Here is a 20,376-nt window from a genome sequence, read left to right as displayed (position 1 = left end):
AACCAAGTTTTCAAACTAGAACCACTGAGGCTTTCCCCAATAATGCTGCTGTCTTGGGAATGCTGTGTTGTCACCCTGGGAACAATCCGGTCATGATCAGACTCTCAGTTCAGTGTGATTCCCACAAGGTGTGGCCAACCTAGATGGCAGAGGGACTCAGACATGTGAGGACTTGGAATGTCTCTTCTTTTCCTCTTTGCATATTGAATGTTTGTAATATAAAAACAGGATTGTTTGCTTATGGGAATGACTTTCTCCCCCCACCTTAGCAGGAAGTCAAGCAAGGGCATAGATAGATAAGATCCAGCCCTGATATTTGCCCTTCACAGTGGACCCATCTTCTCTGCCTACCCTGAGTCTTGACCTATCTATTGTTTGTCCAATGTAGATCCTGACAGGAGAAGACTGGAATGAGGTGATGTACAACGGCATCCGCTCCCAGGGTGGGGTCAGCTCAGGCATGTGGTCTGCCATCTACTTCATTGTGCTCACCTTGTTTGGAAACTGTATCCTCCTAAGTTGTTCTCCTGTATTCTGGCCACTTCCCTGCGCCAGTCTTTGAGGAGGAAGGTGGTGGTAGCTGTGGTGGTTATGCTGGTGGTGGCAATGGTGGTAGTAGTGGTACTGGTGGTGATGCTGCTGCTGCTGGTGGTGGTGGTGGTGATGGTCATTGTGGTAGTGGTAATCAAATTTGTATGCTGATTCTTCGAAGAATACATTGCATTAAAAGATGCAACTGCCTAAATCTACAGAATATACAAATAATAAGCTATGTTGAGTAACCACATACTCAGATACTACAATGTCTATTAAATATGTGAGATGAGACCAGAGATCATTGTATACTGAAATAGTGGGAAGATTATAACACTGGTTAATTGTGTGTGTGTGTGTGTGTGTGTGTGTGTGTGTGTGTGTGTGTGTGTGTATCAGAGTCTATCATGTCATAAAACTCCAAAATAAGTAGTACAAAATTAGCACTAATACCATTAAGTAACAGTAGCTATTGTATTGATGTGTAAAACTGTTTCTGTTATATAGATACTGCTACCTTGTAAGATAAAAGAAAATACCAGATCACACCTGGTCAATATAACTGTAGAGGAAGACTATCAGTGAAATTCTTAATCCTCATGTTCTAGTTTATACTCTGTTGCTGAGGAAAAAAAAATAACCTGACAAAGGAAACTTAGAGGAGTCAAGAGGCTGCTCCAGGCTATGGTCCGTCATTTTGAGGAAGCCAATGCACCAGAAACGTGAAGCCACAAGTCACAGAGCATAGTCAGGTGCAGAGGAGAGAGTTAAAGCTTATCTCAAGCTGTTTTCACTTCTCTGCTATGCCTGCTAGAACCTGGCCTTGGGGGCTAAAGTAAACCCCACTTTTGTCCCAGTATTTGTTTATAGCAACAGGAAAAAGACTAAGACACTGGTCAAAATAATCTAGACCAGGAAGACTGAGGTTTGAGTCCTTGGGACACTCTTTATCAGCTAGGTGTGTGGTCTTCAAAAAGTCACTTGTTCCTTCTGAGTGGTTTTTTTTTACATCTCAAAAGAAGATGATGGTATCTCTTTTACTATCTAAAAACATTGGGTGAAGTAATTATTAAATGTATTTTTTGAGACAGGGTCTCACAATATAGCTCTGGCTATTCTGCAACTCACTATGTAGATCAGGCTGGCCTCCAACTCACAGAGATCTACCTGCCTCTGCCTACCAAGTACTGGGATTAAAGGTGGGTACCACTAGGCCTGGATTAATTGCATCTTATAACCCATGAATATTTGTGTAAACATTAGATATCCAGAGGAATAAAGCTCACCTTGAATTGGGTTGTGTAACACAGAGGTGGCTGCATTTTTGTGTATAGCCTCACAAAGAAAGGATGCTCTTTTCAGCTTTTCCCATGAGGACTTCTACTAGTAGAAACAGATTATAAACTAGACATGAAGAATGCATAAAAATACACTATCTGATACATTGAAGAAAAGGGGGGCCAATTTGCCACAGTGGCAGCCCCTTGACTTCTCTGCTACTCTGTAAGTAGTCAGAACCATCCAGAACCAGAACCTTTTATGATAGGACCAGTTTCATGTTCCACAAGGTAGGGGCCTCAAACAAAGAAGATTGGGAGTACAAGAGTTAGAACATGTAGTAGAAGTAGATTTCATATCCATACGGTGACATTTGCCAAATGAATCCTGGAACCAATCTGGGATCCTAACCAGAATAATGAGAGAAGTAAGTCAGTGCTCCATTATAGAAATAACGGGTCTCATTTCCTGTTGTTTCTGAGGAAAGAGTGGCAGGACATCCACTGTGTCCACTGGTCTAAGTGGAATTCTGGTCTTCCAGGAGGGAGAGATGAGCACCAACACTCAGCTCCCTGCACATCTTGCTCAATGATCCTCTTGTTGCCTATTGCTATTCATCCAGGCCATGGCTGTCTGGGTGCTTCCTCAACCTGTTTGCCCTCATAAGTGGTTTGATTCATGACTTATTTTTTTAAATTCTATGCAAAGAGGAAAAAATATGGAAGGATGGTAGACACATATTACTGCGCTTCTTCTCTTGTGGCCTTGTCAGCTTCTTCCAGTGTTGAGTCAGGCAAGCCCTGGAGGTGCCCTCCCAGACTTGATAAAGCCTTTTTCTTTTCTTGCCTGCCAATCCTTAACCCATACCCACAGACACGCTGCTCAATGTATTCTTGGCCATTGCTGTGGACAATCTGGCCAATGCCCAGGAGCTGACCAAGGTAAGCAATATCTTCTAATAGGGTCATCTTCTAGAAGCTGTTAGATGGCTGGACAGCCACGAACCCATGCAGGGAGACTGATTTGCTTTTACTGAGTTGGCTAAGCTTTGGTTCAGCAAGGGTCCCTCGAGGGATGTAGAAAATATCAACTTCTCTCCATTAGTCTTCAGATGGTTCCTTCCCAGAATTATGGAATGCAGAGCCAAGAAAACTACTAGAATTCTAGATTTTTAACCTCTGCCTTTGCTCCTGCCACTGTGATAATATTATAGCCTTATCTCTGTGACCAAATCCTCAACAACTTAGGTGTGAGAGTGGTCAGGGGAACTAGGGCTCCTGCACTATTGCTGCTGGGGTAACCCATTGTCCATGGTCATTCTAGAAAAGTTTCTGTTAAATCAGACACTCCCTTTCTCAAAAAGATAGCTCTTTCTTTTAAGGGATTCTTCATTCCCAGAGATGAAGTGTATTGATGCAGTGGGGTGGTCCACAAAATGGGCATAATAATCTTGCCACACGGATTTGATTTTTGGAAGGTAGAGAACATCTCAAGGTTTTCTGAACTGTTTCCACTGGATCTGTGATGTGTTGTCTGCTATTCCCTAGATCCCTTAAAACCCTCATCTCTATGATATGAGAAGGAAACTGCCAGCTTTAATATGTGAAAATCTGGCTTTGAGTCCTATATCTGTCAGTCACTGGCTGTTAGCTTTGTCGAAGGTGCTGATCTCCATTAATGGCAGTTTTCTCCGATGTACAAAGAGAAAGACAAATCTCCCTATGTGTCTCATAGTATTGCAGCAAAAGTCAAATGAAACACTGTATGTGGAAGCCACAACATACTGGGAGGACGTGCATATTATAATATTTCTAGTCACTACCTGGAAAGTTTTTCTTGCTGTTTTCACTTCAAGCAAGAATATAGTTGAGGTGGGGCTGGGGAGGTGTCTCAGAAGTTAAGAGTGTTCAGTGTTCTGCCAAAGGGCCAAACTTTGGTTCTAAGGACCATATGGAGTGTCTCACAACTCCTTGTAACTCCAGTTTCAGGGAAATCCAATGCCCTTTTTTTTGTTTGTTTATTTGTTTCTATGGGAACCTATATACATCTCTGTTTTTCTCTTTCTCTGCATCTCTCTGTCTCTCTCTGTCTCTCTCTCTCTCTCTCTCTCTCTCTCTCTCTCTCTCTCTCTCTCTCCACCTAAACATATGGAGGAAGAAATGAGACCTCTGCTGAGGAACCCATAAACAATGCAGGAAAGACTCTGTGACAGTGTTAAACATTTTCTTCTGCTTACCTCATCTTGCTTGGTCTTCAGAGCTCCCGAGGAGGATGGAAGGAAGCCATTCTCCTTATGGCAAACCGAGGCAAAGCTATCTCTGTTTTGTGTCTAGGATGAGCAGGAGGAAGAAGAAGCCTTCAACCAGAAACATGCACTGCAGAAGGCCAAGGAGGTCAGCCCGATGTCTGCTCCCAACATGCCTTCCATTGAGTGAGTAGGCTATTGAAATTGACCCTGGGCTTCTGGGGCTAAACCTAGTTTATCAGTGCCTATGATAGTCTTCAGAAGAGACCTCCTCTGATCCATGAACTGATCACAGTGCATAGTGCAGTCTTACAGAACAAGTAGCAAGAAGAGTATGTTAGGGGGCGGGGAGCACCATTCATGTAAATCTAAGACACACTCTCTGTGCAAATAGAAACCTAAACATACAGGAGAAAGTTTGTGTGATGTTCCGAAGGAACTGTCCCTCAGCAAGGTCTAGTGTGGCTTATAGAAACTGAGGGGAATGGATGATAGTGAGGCCATTGAAAATGGCACCAGCCAGTGCATCTCATAAGAGGTCATGGGAATAGTTAATGTGGAAGGATGAAGCATATGATTTCCACTTGAAAGTATCACGCCACTCCATAGAAAATGGGTTGTGAGGGCCCAGCGTGAATGCATGAGACACAGCTGGCTGTTAGAGAGTTGTGGGTGATGATGAGTTAGACAAGGAAGGTAGTAACAGAGAAAGCCAGAGCTCCCCTCACTCCGTCTTTTGAAATGTGAGTCAATGGGATACATTTATGTCTCGAATGCAATCGGAGTAATAAAAATTTCTCGCCAGTTTTATAGTTTGGGGACCTAAATGGCTGCATAGGAGGTGGGAGCATTTATTGATACTTTCAGAGACAGTGGAAATCCAGAGTTTGTTTTGGTCACATTGACTGTGAAATGCTTCTAAGGCATCCAAGTGTGTGAATAGGCTATTGGTTACATGAGTCTGGAGCATCGAGGAGAAGTTGGGATTAAAATAAAGATTTGGGGGAAGTCATTTGCATTTAGATGGTATTTAAGCCAGCAGCGTGGGTGAGATGACCCAGGAAGAGTGGGGACAGGGAATGAGTGGAACTGAGGACAGAGGCTGAGCATGCGCTTCTCTGCCAGAGGAGGATCTGGGGAAAGAGTTAAGGGAATGCAGCTCGGGGACAAAGAAGAGGCAGAGAAGCGTAATGTCCTGGAAGCCTGTATCAGAGTAGACAGTGGCAGTACATACTATTGAAGAAGTACCACCTCCAAAGGGGTCAGAGAAAGGACTGCTGGATTTGGCAAAACAGAAGCTATTTTAGCAGCCTTGTTAGTAGCCTGGTAGGAACAGTTTCCAGATGGAACAGATTTGAGAATGAGTTGGAGGTTAATGTGAAGTAGGGATAGCATCACTCCACCAGAGTTTATCCTGATCAATGTTCCATGAGAGAATGTGGGGAGTCAGTGTGGGCCCAGCACAGGCCTGGCCTCTGCACAGTAAGTGGGGGCAGTTGGTGGAAGATAACCACAGAATTCCTTCCTGGTGATAAACAGAGTATGCATAAGTCCTGTGTGAGGGATCTTGTCATATTGGTGGGGATAGTGGTAACCCATGGAGAAACAGCTGTTACTTAAAGCCAGAGAAAGAGAGAGAGAGAGAAGGTCTGTGGTGCATCAGTCTTTGGAAGGGAGGAACTTCTGAGTAGCCTCTGCCTTACCCACTGTGATGCTATGTGGTGCCCCCCCCTTATCTATTTTACTATTGATTTGTGTTTGCTTTACAAAGTTGTGAAGGCTTGCCTTCTAAGCCCCTTTTCTGTGAGTCTGAGAAATAAAACAAAATCATTAAAGATTGATTGGAGAATACCAAACAACTCCTTCCTTTTCAGAATATTCTCTGGTCTTGAGTAATTTCCACCCTGCTCCCCTGAACTCAAAAATTTTGGCTAAAATCACATCCACACAGGTATCCAGAAATGCAGATGGATAGGACTGGCTGCTTTAGGAGTGGGTGGTTCTATTTACTGAGATGAGGAAGCCTGGGGGGAGAAGAAGGTTTGGAGAGATGCGATTGGAGATGATGTTTGGCCCAGAGTAGAAACTATTTATGGAATGAAAGAATGAATGAAATGTGGGTAGACACAGGGCTGTGGGAAACAAGCAGAGAACACCAGTGCAGAGTGAAGGTATCACAGATTCTGCAAGCATCCACAAGAAGATGACACCAGGGCTCGGGTTGCTGTCCACATACCATGTGGTGTTTATTGTTGCTAGGGGTGACCACAAGGGATGCATGCCTTGTTCAAGTGTGCAGCTCAGACAACTGATTTCTGGTAAGCACATAACCACAGAAAGAGCTTCATTACAAACCCAAGCATTCCAATGTTAGTCTTAATTCTGTCAAAACATGCTCCATGGCGTTAATGAGAACCACTTAGGACCACAGAGCCTCTGTTTCCCCACGTTTGGGATGAGAAGAAGGACAATTGTTCTTCCTGCTTCACAAGGCTATTATGGGATATATGCAAGACTACATGCACGTGAGTTGGAGTTAGTGGCTACTTCTCTATGTGGTTTGGAGGTATGAGTGCAAATTTGGAATGTTACCTACATGAGTAGGGAGGTGAAGTCAAGTGTCAAATAAGTGTCTGGCTGTATGAAAAAGATTGGTTTCTCTTTTGCTTGGAGTGTGTGTGTATAAGAAAGAAAGAGTATGATTGTGAGTGAGAAAGCCTCTATGTGAAATAGAAATAGAAATAGAAAGTATGTGTGTGAGAGTGTGGTAGAGAGATAGAAAGCATAAAAATGTGTTTGTGTTTGTGTGTGTATGTGTATGTGTGTGTGAGGGAGGGAGAGAGAGAGAGTGAGAGAGAGAGAAAAAGAGAGAGAGGGGGAAAGAGAGAGAAAGAGGGAATCCTTTCATATACTTACTCACACATGCTCCTAGGGGGCTGGTATTTTGCATACTTGAGAATTTGCAAGTAGATCATATGATATGCTCGTCCCAGTGGGTATGCATGCTGCCTGTCTAGAGTGTATGCTTCTATTTCTATATGCTACCCATGTTTCTCACCCTCACCTTGCCCCATGCCTGCAATAGTACAGGCTGCTGATGCTGAGCGATATGGATTTTGTCAAGGAGCTCACAACCTCTCTACAATGATGTCTATATCAATGAGTGCTTGTGTGCACACCCGTACATTTGTGCTTCTTCCAGATACCCCCCAAAGAGGCATAGACTGGCTGCCTCTGCTTCCTCAGACCTGCCCCTGATATAAGACCCCTTTCCAAATGCATGAGTTGTGGCAGTTGAGCAGAGCTCATTAGCCTGGCATGTTCTGCACTGATGGGGGTCTTCTCAGACAAGCAACATCATTTGCCTGTTTTCCACACCCAGCAGGGCTCATTGGGCTGAACCAAAGTCCTCCAGCTCAAAGGGTAGAGAAAGCTCACTCTGGGAATATCTCAGATAGATTGCCCTGCACCCTAGCTTTGGCTCTGTGCTGACACACTTACTTCTACTTTTGCAACTTTCATCTATCCTGATACACTGGCCTTCCCTTAAATGAGTATTTGAATGGATGCAATGCATATATAGAAGGAATATTTCTTTACACCAGTCTAAGAAGATCAATTCTGGGTTTCACCCAGAGGAATAGAGCAAACCTTGAAGGCTTCTCCCTTAGGGACTCACATCCTCTGCAGTGTGGCCCTGTGGCCTCTGAAATGCAGCCTTGTCCTTAGCCTTGGGTTGGTCTATAGCCTCACTGGTGTGCAGGGCAGAGCATTTGTTTCCTCCATGTTCCATAAAATTGAGCCAGGATCTGCCATACTGTGATGACCTTGGGAGTCAATCCTGTGTGGATATCCTTGGTCACTCTTGACATGGTCGGGGAGGGGTGCTTGTCAAAACGGGACTCTAGAGGGTGGTAGTGTGAGCTCACTGAGGCATGCTATGAAGCATTAGAAGGGCTACTCTACATGAAACAGTCTGTCCTCTGGGACTCTGCATGTGTGCTTCAGGAAGGAGACCTGGATATTTGTACATAGCAAGGACTCAGAAGTCACTGTGGGAGCACTCTGGGGGGTGGAGTGGGGAGTCCACAGGGGGCAACGAGGTGCATGGAAGCCCCGTGGACATGCAAAAGACTCTGGCTTCCCTCTGGACATCTGCTGGTGGCTGTGGGGCTTGTGGTTCCTAGGAGTTGGGGTGGACTGAACCTGTTCGTTTTTCTTCCCCAGAAGAGACAGAAGGAGAAGACACCACATGTCGATGTGGGAGCCGCGCAGCAGCCACCTGTATGTGTGTACCGGTCTGCGTGTTTGGGAGTGGCTCTGTGTGTGGGCATGGGGCCGATGTGATTTCTGTCCTTACCGAGGACAAAGTGATACCAAGTGTAAATGTCAGTGTGTGCCTTGGCGTGTGGGTGTGTACGCGTGTTTCATGCACATCTGTGAACGTGCCCCCTCTGCACCTCTCAGTGCGCTTCTATCAGTGTGTCTAAAGTATATGACAGTATGTTGTTTGCTCTTGTGTTTGGCCTGTGAGTGGGCACGTGTTCACATTGGTAATTAGTGTTGATGCACCGGTGTTCTGTTCACGTAGGCAGTTGTGTACATCTCTGTGTGGGCCTCTGTGAAGGTGCGTGTGGGTCCATGTGCATATCTCTTTAACAGTTGGTGGGTGTGTACCCACAGGCATGTGAGGGAAGGAGTAGGTGTCTGCCCTTCCAGCTGAGGAGCCCACGCCTGTGTTCTATATGTCATGTTTGTGTGTTCCTGCTGCCTTGTGAACGCTCATTAGGCCTCTGAGCTGAAATGTTCTGCTCAACAGTTAGTTGGGGCGTCGACTGCTGGTGGTCTCTGTGAATATAGTCTTTTGTGGGTTTCATTAGCTGTTGCTTTAAAAACCCACGATTCCCCTACCTTCCCGGGATGCTGCCATTGTTAGAACATTGTAGCTGCTTGCCACTGTCGGTATCTTTGTTGGTCCCTGAATATGGTGCATCTCAGCCCCTGCTATTCCAGGCTAAAATCTGAGAGGGATGGAGAGAGGAGGAGAATCTCTGACTTTGAAAGAATGGTCATTTGTGGGTACATAAGAGACCCCAGCTGATACTCTCAATCAAAGGAGGGAGGGAAGGCTGGGGAGTCTTTTTACTGCCACTCTCGATGGTCTTAGAGACACTAGGCTCAGTCCTGGGATGACCCATCCTTATCACAAGGGCGATTGCACTGCAGAGGCAGGGACTGAAGTGAAAAATACCCTATACAGGACTTAGAGGTACTGGTCTGACAACTTTCTCATGTATGGCCACTCTGTCCCTTGGCATCTCTGTGCTTCTTGTCTGGGATCCTCCCATTAGCTCCTTCACCATGACCCCTGCTCACCATAGCCCCTGTAAGCTGCCATCTCTGACCTCCACATGTGCTACCAGGTTCTGACTGTAGCCCTTGCCATTGTCAGGAGGGAACGGAGACGCCGGCACCACATGTCTGTGTGGGAACAGCGCACCAGCCAGCTGAGGAGGCACATGCAAATGTCTAGCCAAGAAGCCCTCAACAAAGAGGAGGCCCCGCCAATGAACCCCCTCAATCCACTGAATCCACTGAGTCCTCTCAACCCACTCAATGCTCACCCCAGCCTCTATCGGAGGCCCAGGCCCATTGAGGGCCTAGCCCTGGGTCTGGGTCTTGAAAAGTGTGAAGAGGAGCGCATCAGCCGCGGGGGTTCCCTCAAGGGGGACATAGGGGGTCTGACCAGCGCCCTGGACAACCAGAGGAGCCCCTTGTCCTTGGGCAAACGGGAGCCACCGTGGCTGCCCAGATCCTGTCATGGAAACTGTGACCCAAGCCAGCAGGAGGCTGGGGGAGGAGAGACTGTGGTGACTTTTGAGGACCGGGCCAGGCACAGGCAGAGTCAGAGGCGAAGCAGGCATCGCCGAGTCAGGACTGAGGGCAAGGAGTCTGCCTCTGCCTCCCGAAGCAGGTCTGCCAGCCAGGAGCGGAGTCTGGATGAAGGGGTGTCCATTGAGGGGGAGAAGGAACATGAGCCTCAGAGCAGCCACAGGAGCAAGGAGCCAACCATCCATGAAGAGGAGAGAACCCAGGACTTAAGGAGGTAAAGGAGTCCCAGGAGGGCACTGGAGGGATGCAACTTAGGTTTCTGTGAGGAATTCTGTGATGGAAACCTATATGGGTCTCACTTTCCCCTTTTATAATATAGATGATGCCAAAAACGCCATCTAAAAGGCACGGCTTAATTTAACAGGCAACCTAACCCTGCGGAAATGATGTTCTATTCCAGAGCATCTCCGCTGAGAGGGGATCCTGGATGGATGGGTAAATGGGAATGAGTCAGTGAGCATGGCCCATGAGTGTTTGCCTCACTGTGTCTGGACAGGGATGGAAGATATATGCTATCAGGCATGCTCAGGCTCCTCCTCCCTTTCCTTTTAGCCAGGTGCATCCGCCATTCTAGAACAGCTTCTGAAACATAACCATCTCTTGCTCTTTATTCTCAGGACCAACAGTCTGATGGTACCCAGGGGCTCTGGACTGATAGGAGCTCTTGATGAGGCAGAAACACCTCTAGTCCAGCCCCAACCCGAGCTGGAAGTGGGAAAGGATGCTGCTCTGACAGAGCAGGAGGCTGAAGGCAGCAGTGAGCAAGCCCTGCTTGGGGATGTACAGCTGGATGTGGGCCGGGGCATTAGCCAGAGTGAACCCGACCTCTCATGCATGACAGCCAACATGGACAAGGCTACCACTGAGAGCACCAGCGTCACGGTCGCCATCCCTGATGTGGACCCCTTGGTGGACTCGACAGTGGTGAACAGTGAGCATAGTCCCTGTTCTGTCATCACCCCCTCCCCCCAACCGGAGCTGAGGACAGCTGGCTCTGGGGCCCCTCTAAGGAAGCTCTAATAAATAATAGAAAGGCACCCTATCAGGACTCGAGGCAGTGTTCTCCTACAGAGTTAGACTTCCCCCAACTGTCATTTTATCCTGCAGAACTTGGTCCTGTGAGTCTCCAAAGTGATTACATGTGAGTTTATAACCAGTCACATCCTGCTATAACTGGATGGCATCCTTGTGACCTTCTAGATCCTCTGGGAGGACTAGTAGATCTCCTGGGTGGAGTAGCAGAATGGGTGTTGCTCTGGTTTTTTTGCTCTGCTCGGTTAGTGGTCTCAGAAAAATTCCTGTATCTTTGGAGGCCTCCGTGCCACATATAACGTGATTCCCTGGAGCTCATCCTTCCACTGACATTTTGTGACTCTATTATTTCCATCAGTGCTCTCTTTCCAAGAGCTCTCAGTCATGCTTTCCCATCAAGACTCCCTTTTGCAGATGTTAATCTAAGAAATAATGACAGAAAACACAAGGGAAAGCATTTAACCTACTACTTACGGGGCCTATAACCATCTTTCCCTGAACCACACTCCTCTCTTACAATCATGCTGTCCCTGTCCCCACCCTGACCACATGTTCCATGACAACATCAATCCTGTGTCCAGTTCCTGCAGTGCCCGAATCCCTGCCTTGTACCTAATCTCTGCCGAAACCCTAAATCCCGTTCCTGCTTTAATCCTATTCCTCGTCCTGACTTGAATCCTGTACCTCTTCACTGTACTCATTCCCTTTATTCTTGTCCCTGCATGTCACCCTTGATTTAATTCCACACCCTATAATCTGTCCCCTACCCTATCCTTGCATTAATCCACATGCTATCCCTGTCCCTACACCCATCCCTGCATTAATCTGACTGCTGCCCTGTGGTCACAGGTTATGGCCATGGGGTTCCATCCGTGTGTGTTTTCCTTCTCTTTCCATCTTCTGTCATGTGATAGTCTTCTCTGCTCCCTTTCTGCCTCTCTACCTCTTCTTCCCTTCCACTCTTGCTTCAAATCATCCACCCTCTGAAACAACAGATCAGCTTTTTAAAAAACATAAATGCCCTGTGCTTACTGTGATTAACTGGAGCATGTTTCAGGATTCAAAGTCCACAGCTACTTTTAATGTCTGTCTGATTTTGTACTTTTGTTAAATAAGACATGCTTTGGAGCCTCTTTTTATAAGAAACAACATTGGCTTGACCATCTCTGTTTCCATGCTAGGGCTGGTATATGTCCTGCATCACAGTGCAGTATGCGATAAGAAGGCTTTTAGGCACCTCCTATCACTTAGCTATTAGAAAACCTCACTATGGGCCAGGACCACAAAGGCTTCCTATTTCACCTGAGTCTCAGGGTAGTGCCACTCCTTGGCCATAGGGCAGTAGGGGTGATGTGGTTTTCCAGGCCTTCTCTCCACACTGACAGCTTTCTGCCCCCACCCCGGACTTGAGCATAGAAACAGAAAGTAGCACCTGACATTGCTACGTGACCCCTGGCTGCTTCATCCCCCCCCCCCCAGCACTGGAACACAGTCACAGGCCTATATCTACATGAATATTACATTTTCCTTTCTATATTCATCGTGCTGGAGAGGCTCAGCCAGCAAAGCAGTATGCTGAGAGTAATGGTTTTGTGAAATCTTCCACTGCAGAGATCTTCCGAAGGTGTATAGGATTTCAAATTAGCTGTATGACTTTGGGAAAGGCATGCAGACTCTCTAAACTTCAGTTTTTTTAAATCTATATAATGGGCATAATAGTGTATACCACTTAGGGGCTGTTAATATGAAAGTTCAATGGGTGAGCTCAGAAAGAATGTGGAGTTTAGACATAATTTCTAAATTGTGAAAGCTTTGTAGCACCAACAGCTGTGCTGTCTCCTACACTACAAAAGTTCAGCTGTAAAAGAGAAAATATGGTCATTATTTCCATGACACAAAAAGCTATAGTATATAATATGGGTAAGGGTAGGAATAAGAGGAGGAAGACTTGATGTAGTCCTCCTCTGGGGAAGAGCTCTCATTTGGGGAACTGATGCTGTCAGGGTACCTTCCTAAGATCATCCTTGGCATCCCCTCCTATCCTTTCCCTTCTGTTCCCAACTGAAATGAAAAGCCCTAGATGTCTGCAGGTTTCTGAAGACTCAAACCTTTCTGCTTGCAGTTAGCAACAAGACAGATGGAGAAGCCAGTCCCTTGAAGGAGGCAGAGACTAAAGAGGAGGAGGAAGAGGTGGAGAAGAAGAAGCAGAAGAAGGAGAAGCGAGAAACTGGCAAAGCCATGGTGCCCCATAGCTCTATGTTCATCTTCAGCACCACTAACCCGTGAGCCATGCTCCTGTTGCATCCCACTTTGGTATTAGGGGAGAGAGCCAGTATTTGAGTCAGTCTGGGGATGCTTAAAAGGAAGTGGGGAGCCCTGTTATCTTCCTGAGTCCTCCTGGCTGAGGGTAGCTAGAAAGGGAAATGTTTGGAGCCCAATAGGTAAGGTAGGGCATTAAGTTAAACAGCCTCTCATCTCTGTGTCCATAGTTTCCAGGGTAACTAAAGGCAGAATACAGGAGAAATATCATGGGAAAAGACCCTTCCCTACTCTTTGATCAGCAGTTAGGATAAGGAAAATGAAGGAAATCTCCTTGAGGATGTCTTCAGACATTCTGGAAGAGGAAACACTATGGACCCTAAGATGGTCAGACATCTACTGGAGTTTAAAGGTTTGGTACCTCTGTTCTGCATATGAAGTTTTGAAACGACCTTCCTTTCTCAGGGCAGAGGTAGAGGAAAGGAGGAGCGTTGGAGAGGAGTCTAGAATGTTAGATTCAAAAAAAATATGGAACTGAGAAAAGAGTGGGTGCCTTATGCCCTGCAACTGGCATATAGATCAGCTTCTGAGACAGGAAAGTGACCTTCAGTGGCTACATGGGCAGTGTTCAGGCACACCTGTAGGATGGGAGGAAGCCGGGTTAAGATGCCAGATCATCCAAAGTTGTAGCACAGAATACAGATATTCCCATCAGCATAATCAGGAAGCCATAGAAACATCCTCATTAGGGGATGTGTGTGTGTGTGTGTGTGTGTGTGTGTGTGTGTGTGTGTGTGTGTGTGTGTGTGTGTGTGTTTCTTGGTTCTTTATGATTTCCTAGTCAGGTTATGGCTTCATTGCTTAAGGGAAAAGATAACGAGATGCATCTAAGGGCACCATGTGCCACTGGGGGTTTCGTAGTCTCACACGGCTGTTCCTCATGGCTCACTCATGTATACAGACAATGAATCTTGGCTTGCGTGACATAGCCTCTAACCAATCTGATTACCTTTCTCCACCAGGGCCTGAAATCAAGGGGTGGTGCTTGAGAAATTAAATTGCTCTCCCTGGTGGCTTCCTTTGGCAAGGGCCTGGCTATCTGGAAGAGGCCAATGTAGGCTTATGAGAAGTACGAGGGGCAGGCATGGGAACGATGTAGGGTGAGCTCAACAGGGTGAGCTCAACAGGCTTTTCTCATCCACAGGATCCGCAGGGCCTGCCACTACATTGTGAACCTACGCTACTTTGAGATGTGCATTCTCTTGGTGATTGCGGCCAGCAGCATTGCCCTGGCAGCTGAGGACCCTGTACTAACTAACTCGGAGCGTAACAAAGTGGGTACATGGGGGAAATTTGCCAATACTCTTGAGGACCTGGGGTCTATTCTATCTGGAGCCCTCCCCTCCAGCATCAGAGGAGAATCAAGATAGGTTAACAGGGAGGTTTCTGGGGATGAAGAAGATAGAGAAATTGTGCCTGTTCCTCAGAGACAAGTATGAGCCATTTCCCACACCCACAACCACACCACTATTTTTAAGCTGCAGAAGCAGGCTTGATTCCCAGAGCTAGCTAGGCTTCTGAGGGGGCTCTGTTGCTATTGGATGGTCTGGATGTAGGATATAACATAGAAACATAGCTGATATGTGTGGATGCAGAGGGACTGAGAGTCTACCACAAGTCATTGTGTCATCTTCTGGGTACCCCACAGGCCAGAAAAGAAAGATTTATGGAGAACAATTTAGGCCCTAGAAGTTAAGATATGGCCAAAAGGAAAGAATATACTCTGGACCATGTGGCTCAAATAGGTTCCCTGGTTTCTTCTTCCTTGTGTTCCATTCTCAGCCCTGCTATAGATAGTATGAAAAATTCCTCACTGTATTCTGGGGTGGGAATTTATGGGAGACAGCGTTGGTCATACAGGATGGAACAGGTCAGTAGGCAGGTATGCATAGAGCTTGGTGACCTTACATGGTCCTCTTTGTCTTGTTCATGTGTGTCTTGCAGGTCCTGAGATATTTCGACTATGTTTTCACAGGAGTGTTTACCTTTGAGATGGTTATAAAGGTAAAAGTTTCCAGAGAAAATATGGACTCTAGATTTCAGTTATATCACTGGTCCACCGTCCTTTAGTTTAGGGTCCTTCTCCAATAATGCTATCTCCTAGTCTATGGCAATACCAAGAGAGCTTCTGCTGAGCCCTCTCTCACCCCAGTGTCCTCAGTAGGGCATGGCTGGATGGAATAATGTAGCTCTCTTGTCATGGCCTGTATAGGAGGCAGGTAGTATAGGCATACAGCTTGAGGGTGGTGTAGTTCTGCAATGCACTTCTCATCTTATTCACATGTCTGGCAAGGGGTTAGGGAGATGTAAGTCTTTCCAGACTCCATCAAACTCCAACCACACCCTCTCCCCTCTATATTCCTAACATCCCAATAGAACCCTCTCATTCCAAGTTTAAATTGTCTGGGGTTTCTGACCATCCATGCAGATGTGGCAGTGTTTAGAGCTCTGGAATACAGAGGGGAGGGAGATTATGATAAGATTCTGTAATGGCAGAGAAATCTAGTTCAACCCTGTGTGACTTTGAGAAGGGACCTGAGTCCTCTCTGTAAACTGGAGATACTGTGTGATTATGAGAAGAGGTTTCAGACCTCATTATTATCCAGATAGTTTGCTGGATACCCTCCTTGCTCCTCAGACCCAGTGTGGGTTTGGCTATTGTCTTACTTAGGGTTTCTATTGCTGTGAAGAGACACTGTGACCATGGCAACACTTATAAAGGTAAACATTTAATTGGGGCTGGCTTATAGTTAAGAGACTTAGACCATTGTCATGATGGCATGAAGCATGGTGGTATGCAGGCAGACATGGTGTTGGAGAAGTAGCTGAGAGGTCTAGATTTGGATCCGCAGGCAGCAGGAAGAGAGAGACACTGGGATGTCTCTCTCTTCAGTAACACACTTCCTCCAACAAGGTCATGCCTACTCCAAAATTGTCACACCTTCTAATAGGGCTACTCCCTATGAGCCTGTGGGGGCCATTTTTATTCAAACCATCATATGTATGGAGAAGTGGCAGTAGGGTCCTTGACATGAGGAAGGAAAACTAGGTGTAGGTGTTACTTAAACCAGGAGCCTCATCTATGGCTGTTCGAACCCTTGTCCTACAGATGATAGACCAAGGCTTGATCCTGCAGGATGGATCGTACTTCCGAGACCTCTGGAACATCCTGGACTTTGTGGTAGTGGTTGGTGCATTGGTAGCATTTGCTCTGGCGTAAGTAGATGCTTTTCTGTTCTAGTCCACTACCTTTCCTCTTCCTGTAGCCCTGGTTGATTTGACCCTGTCTCCAAAGAGCAACACTCAGAATCTGCTTGCCAATAGCTCTTTGCAGAGGCCTTAAGGTCTTACAGTTTCAGTTCGCGTGTCTTAAACATAGAAGCAAGGTTGAAGAGCATCAGTAAGAAGAAGGGAGAAAGCAGGGCATTATGAAGAATGATGCAGAGGCAGAGCAGAAATGGGGATCCAAGAATTCTGGTCATGGAGAAGAACATTCTGGAACACATCTAGGCCTTGGAACATTCTGCAATACCTTTGAGAAAGACAGATGCTTCCAGGAACATTTTAAAAACTAACCAGGCAGGAAAAATGATGCAGCAAGTTGAATATCAGCGTTCTGGGCTCAATCTGTACACTCTTCTACCCCAAATAGGTTTCCTTTTGTCTGAGTTGAACCTTGACCTTAGGGCAAGGCTGAACACACTTTTCTTCTGATTGGGGAGAGGAAGCATTTGGATGCTGCTTTCAATGATGACATCATGCTGCGACATGAATGATATGGGAAAGAGGAAAGATGTTTATATAGCTTTGCCCATCCCATATCGAAAGTGTTAGAAAACAGTTGTCCTCTGCTCACATTCTATTTCATACTCACACTGGCAGTCAAATGAGCAGGGTAAGAACTAAGGGATCAGAGGCAAGGGTGCTATGTACAGATATGAGAGTTCCCAGCAGTGTTACATCTAAGATCTTCCAGAGCCTGGAAGAACACTGTGCCCATTGCTGCAGGAGCTGTAGGTGGCCCTCCAAAAGAGCCAGAGGATGGGTGTGCCCCTGAGTCAGGATGGTAGCAGGGTAATTCAGCTTGTTTTGTCCCAATCATGTGCCCAGGCATCTCAACACCATTAGAGTGATGGAGAGTCATCTTTGCCTTCACATAATCAAAGCTTCTGTAATATAAATGTACATTACACTCTGGACTGTTCCCAGAGAGATTTCATAAAAAGTATGATATCTTCTTACCTGTCCAGACCCTGTGTGGGTTCTCACAGCAACACACAGAAAAATAAAAGCAACCCTGTCTCTACCAAGGGGACTCCAGCTCCTCTTTCTCCTTGGCATGATTCACAAAGTCTATCTTTGCCTTTTAAAATCCCACCTTATTTTCTGTTTGTTTGTTAAAGGCCAATAAAATATGATCATTGGGTTGTTAAAAGGTCCAGTTCTTTCTCTCCTCAGCTTACTTGTATCCATCATTCATTATTGTTTCTCAGCAGCACACTCTGCCTTTCTTTGAGCAGTGGACACAGAGAAAAGTGTAGTGGGCAGAACTCACCAGAGTTTTTCAGTCTTTCAGAAGAACGTAATTCACAGGTGGCAGGGCAGATGTAGGAAGGTGACATTTGTACAATCAAGCTAAGCCTGGTTTGAATCCCAGTCCTTCTCCTTCTCAGCTTATGTCTTTGACCTATTGTAGCAAAATATTAATTATCCTAACTTCCACTTCTTACCTCTTAAAATGGAGACAAAAATAAGGCATGCAGAGCACTTAACACTGGGGCTGTTGGTGTGAATGATCAGTACATGTTAGTTTGTTACTTTATCCTTCTAATTTCTCACAGCATCAAACTTAGCATCAGGAATAAGCTATGTACTGGTGTGGAATTTATACATACAGTTCAAGATGGATGAAGACTGGGCCAAGACTCAACTGCTTCCACCCAGCTACCTCTTTCCCACAACCCTTGAGCCTAAGTCCCTAGCAACCATCAGGTGTACTGGAGTTGAAGGATAGGAAGTGCCTTTTAGAGGAAGCTCATGAGTCCTGTCCTGTGCCCCAGTGTCCAGATGTTTCTCCTTGGATTCTTTTGACACCAGTTGTTGTCCTCTGCCTCATTTTCTTTTGTGCTCCTTGAAAACTGGCAACAGGTGGCTTTGGTGCTGATGGCAAGCCTCAATAGCCCAAGTGCCGAAGACTGAAGCCCCCAATTTCAGGGCCCAAGTTTGTAGGATAGATTATGAGCTATGATCCATTCTTTGCTTTGAGAGATATCTTATCTTGGACTTGTACTTCATTTCTCTCTGAAATGTGCATGGTCCTTGCTCCTTCTCCATTTTTCTCTTTTGTTGTCACCCTTCCTAGTTTGCCATGCCTGTTCCTTTCCTTGTTTCTCTGCCTGTAGAGTGAGTACCCTTTCTCTTCTCCTTTGGCCATTGCCACATTGGCTAAGGTCCTGATGCTCATATACCTGTGCTTCTTAACTCTGTACTTTTTCCTTCCTTATGGAGGGCACCAGAGAATTCAGCTTTTCTACCACATTTGACAGGATCCCCAAGAATCCTGCCTGCCATCAACCTGGGGCAGAGAGTGGAATGAAGTCACCAAGCCCATGGTCTACATAGTCAGGGGATCGGGCCAACAGGAAGTCACATTTGGGTTTATCTGGAGACCTTTCTAGTCTCTGTCTCCCTGTTATAACTTTCATTCTGGTGTCCTGTGAGTATGCCTCATGACTGCTCACTGCCCACATAGATGATTTCACACCCCAGTTTCTCTCCTTCCCCCTTGAAGCTTGAACCCTCCCCTAGTGAGGCTTCCACAAAAGTGATTGCTTTATCAGTGTGAGCAACCAATGGAGGTTGCCCCAGTAGCACCATTATCTGGTTCCCCAGAAACCAGAAGTGCCTTCCTATCCCTTCCACCATGGCCTGATCAAAAGAACCCAGCCCAATTCCCCAGAGCAGTGCTACTGACCGAGGGATGACCTCCCATTGAATATTCAGAGAATGCTGCATGGTCCAGAGTCCCTCTCCTGCAGAGATCTGCAGCTCCCATCATCTTTGCTCTCTATAAACATTTACGTATTGTTTGTAGTGGTTGAGGAAATCTCTATTCTCTATTTATGAAACTAAAGGAGTCTTTGTAATATAAACTTGGTATTCTATCTGGAAATTTGGTTGACTTGAAAAAGGGAGTAGGGTGTTATTACTGTGGATATATCTGGGTTTAGAAATATTCCATTGCAACTTTTCTCTTCTTCCCTGTTCATGTTTACATTTTAAGGTACTTATGAGAACATCTGATACTCCCTTCCAAGGCTGATACCTCCTAGGGAATTGGGGAGGGGGGACTTTAGCAGAGATTGGTAATAGCTCCCCCTGAAGCTCTCATCACACCACCCCATTTTTTTTTTTGTCCAGGTAGAGACATTTTTTTGTTTTGTTTTGTCAATGTCCCAAACTGTGTCTTTTCCTCTTTGAGGTTTCAAGAAAAGTCTGGTGAATGACTAGGTCTGTGCAACCTTTTGCCTTGCTTCTTTCTAGAAAGGACATATTTGTCTTCTCCTGCATGATTGTCATTTTCTCCTGAAACACTGGAGCCTTCTGTCTTCCATCTCTGCAGTCTGTTGCTATCCTGTCTATTCTTTGGCCTCAGGTGTGGAAAGGCAAAGATGGTTACAGCTTCATCATTTCTGGATATCTGAACATCAGGCTCACACTTCAGGGTTACTCCCACCCCCCTACCCTGACTCAGATGTGTAGTGAGGAAGTCAGAGAACCACAAACTAGGTTGCATCTTGAGCCTTAAGCCTGTACTCTGAACCATGGAGCTTACCCTTTCTGTACCCACTACATATAACATTTTACCTGCTTAGCTGACTTATATGAACAGATGAGCTTCTGTGTGCATTCTCAATAGTAAATTTGCAGCCATTGCTGCTTGTAGCTTTAAACAGTTATTAGAAAATTGTTTAGCCTCCACCTTCCCTACCTCCTGTGTGGCAGAGTCAGGCAGGCTCCCTAGTGACTGATGCCAGGATTTTCCATAGTTGTTTGCTGTTGTAGCAGAGCATAAG

General features: G+C 45.9%; 1 protein-coding gene across 1 annotated transcript in view; it reads left to right on the top strand.

Moving 5' to 3' along the window:
• Nucleotides 1-20,376, top strand: part of Cacna1e (calcium voltage-gated channel subunit alpha1 E) — a 469,992-nt gene that overhangs the window by 385,124 nt on the left and 64,492 nt on the right. The window contains exons 18-27 of the mRNA XM_076941358.1: nt 389-506; nt 2,686-2,753; nt 4,146-4,243; nt 8,285-8,341; nt 9,510-10,163; nt 10,567-10,880; nt 13,104-13,263; nt 14,445-14,574; nt 15,245-15,304; nt 16,410-16,516. Of these exons, the coding sequence (XP_076797473.1) occupies nt 389-506; nt 2,686-2,753; nt 4,146-4,243; nt 8,285-8,341; nt 9,510-10,163; nt 10,567-10,880; nt 13,104-13,263; nt 14,445-14,574; nt 15,245-15,304; nt 16,410-16,516 (1,766 nt within the window). The remainder of the gene's footprint in view (nt 1-388; nt 507-2,685; nt 2,754-4,145; nt 4,244-8,284; nt 8,342-9,509; nt 10,164-10,566; nt 10,881-13,103; nt 13,264-14,444; nt 14,575-15,244; nt 15,305-16,409; nt 16,517-20,376) is intronic.

The sequence above is a fragment of the Arvicanthis niloticus genome, chromosome 10 (assembly GCF_011762505.2).
Source record: "Arvicanthis niloticus isolate mArvNil1 chromosome 10, mArvNil1.pat.X, whole genome shotgun sequence".
NCBI classification, from domain to species: Eukaryota; Metazoa; Chordata; class Mammalia; order Rodentia; family Muridae; genus Arvicanthis; species Arvicanthis niloticus.
Note: the sequence above shows the minus strand (reverse complement) of the source record. Positions and strands in the feature narration are given on the sequence as shown.